Genomic DNA, 13,540 nt, shown 5'->3' with positions numbered 1-13,540 from the left:
CAATTCACATAATTATTTGCAATAAATATGAACAGTAATTTTCTGAAAATGTAGAATATTAGGAGGTTTGATACTCCTAATAGTTGAACTTTTGAATCCATTTTGTGAGCTTTAGAGAGCTTTTACGACTGTACGAACACTCATAGTGGGGGGGGGGTTGACAATAGGAGAATTCGTTTCCGGTGTTGGTGAAGCCAAAAAGCTCAAGACTCCCTGTGAAATGAAGCTTTTTTTTCCAAAAAAGTTAAATTTTCAGGTATAAAAAAGCTCGATTAATTAAAATAAACCAGATTGACGTGATCAGCGATGCTTAATTAGTATTAATCGACTCCTCGTACACTTTATTAGCTTTTAATTGAAGAAACAAAATATATTTAAAAAGTACAACTTTGCCCCTTCATTTAGTCAAGATACGCAACCAAAACGACTCACAAAATTGATAATTTGACTAGTTTAGTAGTTTTGGAGGTAAAAATGGGCATTTTCTACCAGGAGAATATGAGATATCAGGGGATTCTATACTCCTAGGGTCCTAGTCCTAATACTTGGGCTTGTGAATTTGGTTTTTGAGCTTTAGAAAGCTTTTTGAAATGTACGAACAGTCAAATATGGGGTTTTTCGATATGGAGAATCCATTTTTGGCATTCATACCGCTGCAAAGTTCGAAGTTCATGAGAAAATCGAGCTTTTTGTAAAAAAGTTGAACTTTCAAGCTTCAAAATGCAACGTTGACCTATACGAATGGTCATATAATTGTAATCAGCTATGCTTAATTAGTGGTATTCGACCACTTGTACACTTTATTAGATTTTAATTAGGTGAATTAAAAAACATGAAATTAAAAAGTTCAACTTTGCCCCTTAAATGGTACTGGTATGCAACCCAAACTACACACCAAATATTCCTAATACTTGAACTTTTGAACACTTTTCTGTGCTTGAGGGAGCTTTTTTGGAGATGTACGAATTGTCGTCAGAGGGATTTTTGTACACGTAGAATCTATTTCTGGTGTCGATACCACTCCAAAGTTCAAAGTTTAAAAGATAGTGATATTTTTGAAGAAAAAGACGAGCTTTCAAGTTCTAGAATGCGATATGGAGAGAAATAAATGACATGGTTGTAATCAGTGATGCCTAATTAATAATAAACAACTCTTCGTTCAATTTATTAGCTTTTAATTAAAGCACAGAACGTGAAGTTAAAAAGTTCAACTTTGCCATTTAAATGATACATATTATGTACCTATGAAATTATATATTTCAATGAAGACAAATGAGATCATTAACGAATCACAATCCAATACTTAACATCGATAATTAATTTTCTTGTTTAAAATATCACAGAAAACGAAACTGAGGAAATACAATAGCTAAAACTTTTTGGCGATTCCGATCGAATAATTCTTAGTTTACACATAAAATAGTAGTCCCTACTCCACATTTACAAATGAAATTCGTTCAACTTTGCCCATTAAATGGTACATACGTAACTATGCATTTATAAATTTTCATCAAAGACAAATAAGATCATTTACGAATTACATCCAATATCACAAAGACGAAACACGTTGAACACAACAACTAAAACTTTGACGATTTCAATCGAATAATTCTTAGTTCAATAATTAAATTTTAAAAAAAAAAACATTTATAAAATAGTCCCTACTCCATACAAAATAATAACTGGATAAAATCAAAATGCAGACGATTTTTATTTCTCCTTCAAAGATAATAAATGCGACACTTAGTTTCTCTCACGCGATCTTCAGTTGTAATTCTTTACTCCACCTTCTCAACGAATGCTCGCTTTGGAGATCTCGAAGACATGAAAAACTAAACAAAATTAACAGACGATAGCTAAAACTTCAAAAAAATTGGGTAAAATTAAACAATTTAAAAACAAAAAATATACGAATAATAAATTATACAAACAACTGAATTCGATGCACGCCGATTTCTCAAAAATAAAAAATAATTGCGATAGGAACTTCGAAAAACCACATTCATAATGTTTAACGATAAATACGACGTTTCATTTCCCTTAAGTATGCCATCTCCAATAGCTTCTTAATCTTATTTCGAGCTCTTTTCGATTCGATATACCAATCAATTAATTTCATCGCCGTATTTGATCGTTTGTTGACCATCATACTCTTCAATTTATCGATGGCCTCAGGTAAAGAAATGATTTTCCTTTTGAATTCCGCTGCTAAATCGGCAGGCACACCATCGGCAATAATTCTAGGCAGGATACAGTCGTTCGAGACAAAATGATTCACGCACATTCGCAAACCTTTACCCGACAATAGTAAATTCTTTTTATACTCGGTAACGATTTCTGGATACGATGACCGGAGTGGAGCCAGGGTAGCATTCAACTGTTTCAAATTTCCGGCAGAATAGCACTCCAAACACCAATCATCGAGAAGCTGCATATTCTCGAACAACATTTCACGCAGGAATTGCGTCGATGAAGGATCAGTAATTGAGAAGCCGAAATCCAATAATTTAACGAGCTTTTGAAATTTATGAAGGATTATCATCACTTCACAGTATGTATTGAAATAAGGGCTTCTGGGCAGAGATTGCTTGAAATCGGTCGATGCTGCAGCATCGAGAAGACATAAGTTCAACAGTCTGTCAAGCGACTTCAAGTTACTGAAACCTATTAATTTTATACAGCATTTAATGAAATACGGGTTTTTCGTAATTTCTTGTTGTTTGATGTCGACACAAGCGTGATACGAGTATAACACCGATGATACGAAAGTGAGACCTGATTCCGTGCACTTGTACCAGGTCAACGAATTCAATAGGTGTTCGATGAAGTCGTAATTTCCGTAATCTACTTGTCGTAATATATAATGTTTTGAACCATCTGGAGCAGAGTTCCAAATTTCCGTTAAAACCGAGTCTTTAGAATCGAAGGATAAGAGCTGGGTGAATAAGCTAACGAATTGATCTTGAGTAATCAAATCTCGAAATTCGTACCAGGTTGCAATGGCATCTTCTTCGTTATCACGTTCGGACTCCGCGAAATTGCATATGATATCGATAATGTTTTTCTCGAACACGGAAACACGTTGAGATTCGTTCAACTTCATCAATACTAATTTCTGAAAACGTAAACCAAATTCATCGATCAAACGAACAGCTGCTGTAACTTGTTGCTCGGTATTCAAACGATCAAAAAAGTACTCGATCGCAGCCCAATTAACAGCAGGTGTTTTATCTCTTATTAACTCGATAATGAGCACAAATTCTACATAGTCTATCAGTTCCAATTTACTATCGCAGAAACAATACCAATAACAGCTGAGAGGACTCGAATGGAACAGTAAACGGTAATCAAGAATGTCGTTCATTTCCAACATGGGCCATAAATTTTTTATTTCTTCTTGCAGGCAATACGCACTTGATAAATGAAATTTCTGCATATTGTTCAATTTGTCAGATTTCAATAAATTTCGAGCTGTTTCTACGAGATTGATTCTCCCATTGGGATGCCACATAATATGGTCGACGTGCACATACGATTTTGATATTTCCGATCTTTCATCAAGAATTTCACTCTTTTCCGATGTTTCGTCCAATAATACTGCTAGGAGGTGGCGAGCCCAGTTGATAAAGTTCTTATTTACTCGTTTGACATATAACGCGATAGAATTGACGAACAACTTGGGTACAGGTAATGCCTCTATCCATTCAGATACTTCGTCGATCAACGAATCTTGCCATTTGTAGTTATCTGCCATCATTCTGGCGCGATTCCATAAAGCAAATGCCACCTTCACTGTGGCTATTTCTTGCAACGTAGGCACCGAGGTCGGTCTCTCTGAAACAATACAGTAAATCGAATGTATCGATTAGATTCCACTCGAGAGAAATTAGCAATTTCAGATGGATTCGAAAGCTCGAACAACGGATTAATGATTCAACTTACCTTCCACTTCATCAGGATAAGCTTTATATTGCCATTTATAATGATAACCATCGTCGGACCAGTACGGATCGTCATAATCATAATTGAAACGTGCGAGAAGCATCGTTGACTCGAATGGTGAACTTATTTACCTATACTAAATTTGAGTTTTTATTTAAAATTTACTTCACGTTCACAAGAAAATCACACACGTAATACGATTGACAATGAGCGAATGTTTACCTGATAGCATCGCCTGTTATCAAAATGAACACGATGCAGCATGCAGATAAATAAACATTCACATTCAACAATTCAACATAACATCATTAGACATCACAACATCACTGGTCGATGGGAGAAGTGGAGAGGCGCATTCCGTAGGGTAGGGGGTATGCTGGACCGCCATTGTCTTCCTTTCCTTCCCAAAACGAAAACAAACGAAACGCCGTATGTACACAATATACAATTTTTCGTGTAATAAATGCAATTTTTTGTATACTCCTTGAATAGTTCTACAACATGGCAAAATCAGATTGAAGCTATCTTTACATAGTTTACATACAGGATGAATCTGGAGTCGTCTGGTTTAAATACAACTGTAGATAGTACTCGAGGAGACGAACAAAAAAGTTATTATGATGAGTTGCCTATCTTGTAAAATGAAGGGGCTATGTGCTCCGCAAAATCGGAAATTTACCTATTTTGAAAAGTTCATCAAAAATAAGAAAATGTTTGAATCATTCAAATGATGCCACTAACCCATAGTACTCGAGTGGACGAACAAAAAATGTTTTATGGCCAATTGCCTATCTTCAAAATTGAAGGGGCAACCCTGATTTAAAATTTCCAAATTTCGAGTGCCCTAAATTTGAGTTTTGAAAGTGTGCTTGCCCCTTTCAATTTTGAAGATGGGCAATTGGTCATATTAACATCTTTTGTTCGTCCACTCGAGTACTATGGGTTAGTGACATCATACAAATGATACAAACATTTTCTTACTGTCTGCAAATTGAAGAAATTAACCCATTTTTGAACTAAAATTTACCTATTTTGAAAAATTCTTCTAAAATAAGAAAATGTTTGAATCATTTGAATGATGTCACTAACCCATAGTACTTGAGTGGATGAACAAAAAATGTTATCATGACCGATTGCCTATCTTCAAAATTGAAGGAGCAAGCATAATTTAAAAATTCAAATTTAGAGCACTCAAAATTTGGAGATTTTGAATCAGGTTTGCCCCTTCAATTTTGAAGATAGGCAATTGGCCATAATAACATTTTTATTCGTCCACTCGAGTACTATGAGTTAGGGGCATCATTTAAATGATTCAAACATTTTCTTATTTTTGATAAATTTTTCAAAATTTATCAATTTCCGATTTTGCGAAGCACGTGGCCCCTTCATTTTACAAGATAGGCAACTTATCATAATAACGTTTTTTGTTCATCTCCTCAAGTACTATCTATAGTTGAATTTAACCAGACGACTCTGGATTCATCCTGTATAATAGTCGAGGAATTAGATTATTACCTCGACCGTAACTTTGCCCCTTCATTTTTTAGGTTCGGCAAACCAACTTACTTACCTAGTACCTACCTACATCACATCTCCGTGGTTTGGGTTGGTGTATTACTTACTAATCGAAGGCATTGATACCTGTCCCCATCCCGGGACACCTGGTATGTGTCCAAGGATTACATATGACATACCGCACATCTCATACTTATCGTTTGCAATAATATTCACAATTGGAGAAGTTCAACCTACGTTTTGAAGTAAGTACCCTATATATATTTTGTAAACGTATCTACAGTATAGCTATCTACTTACAGCGTTAATGTTCTATTATGTTGAACGCAATGTGCGGCTGTAACAACAAATCGATCAGAGATTAGAGTACCGCTGCACCTGAATTGTAAATTGGGACTGGATTTGGAACTATATCCCAATGCTGCCATCCACGGCTAACTACCTACGTAATCAAATCGATAGGTATTAGATAGGTTGTAAATTTGAGCCGTTGATTGTACTTTTAGGGAGGTAGCAAAGAAAAAATACCTAAATCGGATTTTGGGTTGGACTTGTCCATTGCGGTGAATCTAAGGACCGTTTTACCACACTGTGAGAAATCTTCTCGTTTTCGATATGTTGTCGTTCTTTGTGTGGTTGATGTTAATATTTGACCGTTTGTTAGAAATGATGATCCTGAACTACCGTCGTTAGCACAACACACATTCGGTTGACCATTTTCCATTCCGCATTGCGATTGACGCAAATAATTTGTAACTCGTGGCTCACATCCACGAATAGTTAGTAAAGTAAGCAATGGTTGGCAACTTCTGATAGGGATACATGTTCCTGGTTGATTATCCGGATCAGTACATGGGTTGGATCTTGAATCTAAACCAAGATTATAATAGATGGGTAGAGGTAAGCAGTAAGAAGCACTCATATAGTTTGCACAGAAATATTAAGTAGGCACTCCCAAAAAAGTTTTGTGCTATTTGTTTCAGTCCACCAATCATATGCATCTATTTTACTTCATTTCCAGCCTTTATTTTGAAATTTTCTCAGTGCATGGGGGTCCCTCAGAGATTGTATAGGTATAGTTGCCGAAGCTCAGTCTAATTTAAAGTGTTTCGAAAACTGTGTAGAAGGGGGTGAGGTAAAAATTTGTTAAGAGACCCATAAATTATTTCACTAGAGCTCACGTTTTCGTTTGCGTCCACTCAGATAAATACCATGCATTCAAAAGTATTCAATTACTCATAAAATGTTTGTTTTTTTTTTCATAAGTATTTCTTTTCATTTGAGTTAAAATTGCATGAGCAATGATAAAAGTTGAATTTGCAATACACGAAAATACAAATCGAAATCTTGTTGGAAGCTGTAGAAAACTATCAAGAGTAGATGTACTCGTACCAAACACCTACCTATTCTTGAGAGTAGGCAAAAATTATTAAAATAAAAATTCAGCATGCCTTCTTCCAGCATTTGTAATGCGTGCAAAATCAAAAGCACACAATATACACTTAGCAAAATAGGTAATTACCAGCTTGTCTGATTACTTTTCTGTATTCTGCACCACTGATAGTGAGTGCACTGCTGAAATTCAAAATCACTACTAAAAAGAAGTAAAACGACATTTTAACAAATAAAAATCAAAAGCACAATATTAAAGCGTTTCGAAATATTAGATTGCTGCAGGGTATAAGAATCTGTTCTGACAGCGTGGAATTAAAATTAAAGTAATAACCAGTAAAACGTCATTATAATTCGCATTAAAATAGGCAACTAAAAATCAAAAGCACATTATTAAAGTGTTTAAAAGAATCAAGATGCATAAATTAAGAACCTCTTCCACAGATCGTGTATGTGGTGTACTTACAGGATGGCGGCGAACTTGTGTAGGTACCTATGTATTTTGTAAAAACCCTGAAACCCATGACGAATTTTTGAATAAAGGTTAAGCAGATAACATATTAACATTTGACTTTCACTAATTATAACATGTGTTTATGTTTATGATGATCATGAATGCTCTTCAAACTAACCAATTGGAGTACCTAAATTGAAAGAAAAACGTAATGGAAACATCACAAAATCCGGCATATCAGAAATCAAAATAAAAGTTAAGATAGGGGTAAGTATATTCAATATCCATTACTTAATAGAAGGAAATTTTTTCAGTACCTACCTACCTACTCGTACCTAGGTATTATAACATTCTTAAACGGATTTTTCTGATAATTTTTTGATGTAAACCGATATTTTTGACAATTCTATGGTTTTTTCATGAGTTTTTTATTGTTTCACTTCGGTTTTTTGTTCTGCCTGAATTTTTCATATCCTATCTTTGTAAAAAAAAATCGTTTTTCCATCACTGTCCAGTATTATTGTAAGTTGACATTTTGATTATAGGAGCGTAAATATGGATGATACTTTTGCTGTTGTTTCATGTGATGTTCTGTAGGTAGGTTCTCTAAAATATCAAATGCAACTTTTCAGTTTTCAAAATATATTTTTCAATCCTCATCTTTCAACTTATATTCCAAAGGTCGTCGATTTATCATTGATGATTTTCGGTGAATTTTCCTTACCCTTTCCAATGTTTAATATTGATAACAATCCGATTCTGTTTATACCAAAGTCGACGAAAAAATCATAAAAATTGCAAAAACATAGATGTACCTACTTTTTTATGTATTTGAAAAATGCAAAGCCAAAAGTTTTCATTGATTCGTACAAATAGATAAATAAACGTACAAATATCTAAAACATCGTAAAAAAATTAATATTAATTGAGCGATCAAAATTCAAATTAAGTATACTGGCACATGTCAATAAATTCAAAATAAACAAAACAAAAATCAATTAGGTAAGTCCGGCAGTAGTTTTAATCCAATCGGAAAAGTAAGCGACTCTTGTATACACTCCTGGATAATTTGCATCAGCACATCTGATTCCACAGGATACGATACCAGCCAGATAGTATCTATTTTCTTGCGGTAGGGGAATAATTAAGGGTCCACCTGAATGACCCTGTTGGGGGGGGGGAATGATAAATTAGCACTAATAATATCAAATACGTACTCGGGTTTAAATATATTTTATTGAACAGCAGCTTACTTGGCAAGTGTCTTTACCACCACCACCGGCACACAATACTCGTTCATCTATTAAAGCTGTTCTTCGAGTGGAATAATTCCTAGCACAACGATCATTGTCAACAATTTCAATTTGGGCATGTTGCAAGTAGCTGCTGGATGATCCTCCTGTAAACATGGTACATACGATATACAATGAGCTGTTTATTACAGCCTAGATGCATAGGTAGGTAGATTTCCAATGCATGAAAATTTGAGAGAAAATACAATACGTACGCCAATCAGCAGCTCCCCAGCCGACAATAAATGGAATTTTCCTAGAATAAAATTCATCGCTTTTGTACTGAGAACCACTTAGAATGCAAATTGGACGAACATTTTCGTTGAAAGTAACAGGACTTTTTAAACGTAAAAGAGCAATGTCATTTGCAATAGGATCATCAGTATAATTCGGATGTGAAATGAACTGTTCAATTGCGATTTCTTGTGGCGAAGCTCCGTCTGTAACCGTATCGTTTAAATCCAGATCCCCTATTCGAACTACTGACCTATCAAGCAAAAATGGACGTTAATAAACGAATTATATTACCTATATAAAGAGACATTGATCACATATTATACATAATAAACTTGGTGAAAAATAATTTCTTTTAAACAATACCTTATCTACGTATTTATACCTATTTTTAATGCAACCGTGAAAAAACCAAGTTGCCACTTAGCGAGTGTTCCAAGAGAAGAGCATTAGGTTAGGAATCCCCATCTGTGTTTTGAAACACCCTGAACTATGTAACGTGAATATTTATACGTACAGTGTTAGATTTCCATTACGAGTATATTGACCACAATGTGCTGCTGTAACAACAAATCTATCAGAGATCAGACTACCACTGCATCTAAACTGTAAATCGGTGCTGGATTTGGAAGTATACCCCAACGCAGCCATCCACGGCCAATCACCTATCAAGTAATCAAATCCATAGATAAGCATGCAAATTTGTACCGTTGATTCTGCTTTTAAAGAAGTAGGATAAGAACACAATAACCCTACCAAAAAACGAATTCGTAAGATAATGCAGTGTTTTAGGTGCGGCGAAGAATGATTGGCCACACTTTGAGAAATCTTTGAAACCACTGGAAGGCCTGCTGTCAGAACCTAATGGAGATGTTTGTGTTGATCCTCTATTATTTGTTGTAATTCTTTGAGTGGTAGTTATTTGACCGTTTGTTTGGAAAGATGATCCTGAACTACCATCTACAACACAACACACCAGCGGTTGACTCTTTTCCCATCCGCATTGCGATCGACGCAAATAATTTCTAACTACTGGCTCACGTCCACGAGTATTTAGTAATGTGAGCAATGGTGGGCAACTTCTGATAGGAATACATGTTCCTATTTGATTATCCTGATCAGTACACGGGTTGGATGCTGAATCTACATCAAAACATAACATAATTATACGTGTAGATGGTAATCACTTAAGCACTTAAGCAGTAGGTACATTATAAGCACTCATAGCGTGCACAAAAATATTGAGTAGGACGCCCCCAAAAAAGTTTTATGCTATCATATCTATTTCAGTTGGTCATACTCATAGTGAACAAGAATAATGATAGCAAAACTGGATGATAAGATTCCACCAATCATGTGCATCTAGGTATTTCACATTCACGAAAATAAAAATCGAAATTTTATTGAAAGATCCAGATAAAAACCATGAGGGTAGACGTACCAAACACACTGTTCAGAATAGGCAAAAATTATTAAAATAAAAATTCAGCATGCCTCCTTCAAGCATTTGTAATAACTAATTGTAAGTCAAAAGTAAACAATATACAGTTATACACATCAACAAAATAAGTTAATTACCAGCTTGTTTGATTACTCGTCTATATTCTACGCCACTTAATGCACTGCTAAAATTCAAAATCACCACCAAAAACCAGTAAAACGACATTTTAGGTAGGTAACTTAAAATCAAAAGCACAATAAATTATTGAAGCGTTTCAAAGTATCGGTTTGATAAATTTAGAACCTCTTTCAAAGTTTCAACAGATTTTGTGTGTACGTATTTTGTAAAAACCCATGACGAGTTTTTGAATCAGGGTTAAGCAGATAACATTTAACATTTGACATAGGTATACACGTTAATTACTTAGTTATGGTAAGGCACTATAGCTTCACTCAGATGAAATCGCTCGACCATCTTTGGTGCAAAATAACAATTGAATTTCATGAAACGTCACAGTGACGTCACTTCACAGACAGCAATGCTGTTCTGTGATTGGCTGAAATAATTCATTTTGCACCAAAGATGGCCGACCGATTAGTTTTTTGTTTTGTTTCCTAGCTACTGAGAAATTTTGAAGATAACGAGATGGTAATTTTTTGCCATTTTACCTTGGGGGGGGGGGGAGATGCCGCAATTTCTGTAATGTTAATGTGTTTAGCGTTTAGCAGATTGAAATTTTCCCTTTTTAGCCTTTCCACATGTCGGCCATCTTCCATTCTTTAACCTTTGTCATTTTTTTCAACTCATACTCATAACCACGAACACATTTGTGGTTATAAGTAGATATGAGTTGAAAAGCACGTGGAAAGGGGTAGGTGCCGCACCAAAATCAATCAACACCAAACTTATAGCGTAACATAAGTCATCTTGAGTCCAAAAATCACAAGTGGTAGTTCTCTGGTAGTTATTCACTCATATTCCTCCAAAAAATTTGAAATTAGTCACTATAAACAAATATTTTGGTGCGGCATCTTTCCCTAATCCCTTTTCGCATGTTGGCCATCTTTCCTTTTTTGATCTCCGTCATATATTTTCAACTCATTTTCATAACCATTGACATTTAATCAGAATTTTGTCTCTACCATCGTAATCTACATAAAAAACTTGATCAAATACAATGACTAAAAGTACTAAACACTGATTACATTACATATTACATCATTTTCGCAATCCAGTGTTGCCAACATAGAAATTTTTGAGATGCGGCATCTTCACCCACTTTACCCCAATATGCCCCTATGGATTTTTGTGAATCATACAATTCTGAGTAAAATGAGCCCAACTTGTTAGCGCATATTTTGCATATTTTGGGTATAAATGCATATAAATGCATATTTTAGACATTTTTTAAGCGCATATTCGTCATATTTTGGAAATTTTGGCCAAAAAATCCATTTTTGGCAGTACTTTTCACTAAAAATTGAAAAAACGGTTTTTTAAATCGATTTACAGTTAACCTAAAATTGATTATTCAAAGAAAAATTGAAGACTTTAACCTCCTTTTTTTGAATTTCTCAATTTTCTAGCCTTCTCTTCACCTTTAAAATGAAAAATCCTTTCTAGAGATACCCATATTGATGTTGCATAAAAAAGTGCATATTTTGATGAATAAGGGCATATTATTTTGTCATAATTTGATCAAAATAAATGCATATTGTATGCGCATAAAATGATTTTTTAAGCGCATAAAAATAATCCGAGCTCTAATGATAATTATGAATGCTCTTCAAATTAACCAATCAAATCCTAATTCCTTCCACATGGCGTCACAAAAACGAAAAACGTAACGGAAACATAACAAAACTCCGGAATTTCAGAATAAAAGTCAAGGTATTAGAGAGGTATCTATCACTGGACGACATTTTTTCAGTACCTATACCTATAACATTTTTAAAACGATATTTTCTAACAATTTTTTAATGTAAAGTGATATTTTCATCAATTTAATAGATTTTTATCGTTTTACTTCGTTTTTTTGTTCTGCCTCAATTTTTCATTCTATCTTTATTTCACTTTATACGGAATTTTTGTTTTCAGAATGAAAAGGCGGAATTTTTGCCAGTAAAATAAAATGAAAACGAAAACGAAAAAATGTAGTAATTTCGTATATCTCTTTGAATTATCAAATGCAACTTTTCAGTTTTCAAAATCACCTACCTATATTTTTTAATTCTCACTTTTCAGTTTGTATTCCAAAGCCCATCGATATACTCGTAGTACATATTAATCGACCCCTCGTACACTCTATTAGCTTTCAATTAAAGAAACAAAATATATTCAAAAAGTTCAACTTTGCCCCTTCAAATAGGCAAGATACTTAACCAAAACGACTCACAAAATTATTAATTTGACTAGTTTTGGAGGTAAAAATGGGCATATTCTACTCTACAAGGAGAATATAAAATATCACTAATATCAGGAGTTTCTATACTCCTAATACCTACTTGGACTTTTGAATTTGGTTTTTGAGCTTTAGAGAGCTTTTTGAAATGTACGAATAGTATCGTATATTGGGTTTTTCGATATGTCGATATGGAGAATCCATTTCTGGCATTCATACCGCTGCAAAGTTCCAAGTTCATGAGAAAATCGAGCTTTTTGTTAAAAAGTTGAACTTTCAAGCTTTAAAATGCAACGTTGACTAATACGAATGTCATTATCGTAATCAGCTATGCTTAATTAGTAGTATTCGACCCTTCGTACACCTAATTAGATTTTAATTGAAGAAAAAAGAATATAATATGTATTTATTTTGAAAAGTTCAAATTTTCCCATTCAAATGACCAAGATATGCAACCAAAACGACACACGAAATTGTTAATTTGACCAGTTTTGGAGGTAAAAATGAGCATATTCTACCAGGAGGATATAGGATATTAGGAGGTTCTATACTCCAAAGTCCAAATACTTGAACTTTTGAATTTATTTTTTGAGCTTTAGGATGCTTTTTGAGATGTACGAATAGTCGTCGATAGGGTTTCTCGATATGGAGAATCCATTTCTGGTATTCGTACAGCTCCAAAGTTCACGAGAAAATCAAGCTTTTGGTAAAAAAGTTGAACTTTCAAGCTTTAAAATGCAACGTTGACTAATACAAATGTCATAAAATCGTAATCAGCTATGCTTAATTAGTAGTATTCGACCCCTCCAAGTCCAAATATTCCTACTTGATAATTTTTCTATGCTTTAGGGAGCTTTTGGAGATGTACG

General features: G+C 34.3%; 2 protein-coding genes across 3 annotated transcripts; both read right to left on the bottom strand.

The window, feature by feature from the left end:
• Window positions 1–1,829: 1,829 nt before the first annotated feature.
• Window positions 1,830–4,698, bottom strand: LOC135846033 (uncharacterized). Of its 2 annotated transcripts, XM_065364986.1 has the most exons (3): window positions 4,165–4,698; window positions 3,943–4,078; window positions 1,830–3,834 (listed from the first exon to the last, which is right to left on the bottom strand). In XM_065364986.1, the coding sequence occupies exons 2-3, from the start codon at window positions 4,043–4,045 to the stop codon at window positions 2,012–2,014; spliced, it is 1,926 nt and encodes a 641-aa protein (XP_065221058.1). In that variant the 5' UTR covers window positions 4,046–4,078; window positions 4,165–4,698; the 3' UTR covers window positions 1,830–2,011. The 2 variants fall into 2 exon arrangements, with proteins under 2 accessions (XP_065221058.1, XP_065221059.1); XM_065364987.1 differs by lacking the exon at window positions 4,165–4,698 and having other exon boundaries at window positions 3,943–4,156.
• Window positions 4,699–8,109: 3,411 nt separating this feature from the next.
• Window positions 8,110–12,383, bottom strand: LOC135846038 (venom protease-like). Its single transcript, XM_065364992.1, has 6 exons — window positions 10,408–12,383; window positions 9,586–9,972; window positions 9,347–9,494; window positions 8,811–9,082; window positions 8,557–8,702; window positions 8,110–8,469 (listed from the first exon to the last, which is right to left on the bottom strand). The coding sequence occupies exons 1-6, from the start codon at window positions 10,493–10,495 to the stop codon at window positions 8,302–8,304; spliced, it is 1,209 nt and encodes a 402-aa protein (XP_065221064.1). The 5' UTR covers window positions 10,496–12,383; the 3' UTR covers window positions 8,110–8,301.
• Window positions 12,384–13,540: the final 1,157 nt, after the last annotated feature.

This window comes from Planococcus citri, chromosome 4 (genome assembly GCF_950023065.1).
Source record: "Planococcus citri chromosome 4, ihPlaCitr1.1, whole genome shotgun sequence".
Taxonomy (NCBI): Eukaryota; Metazoa; Arthropoda; class Insecta; order Hemiptera; family Pseudococcidae; genus Planococcus; species Planococcus citri.
Note: the sequence above shows the minus strand (reverse complement) of the source record. Positions and strands in the feature narration are given on the sequence as shown.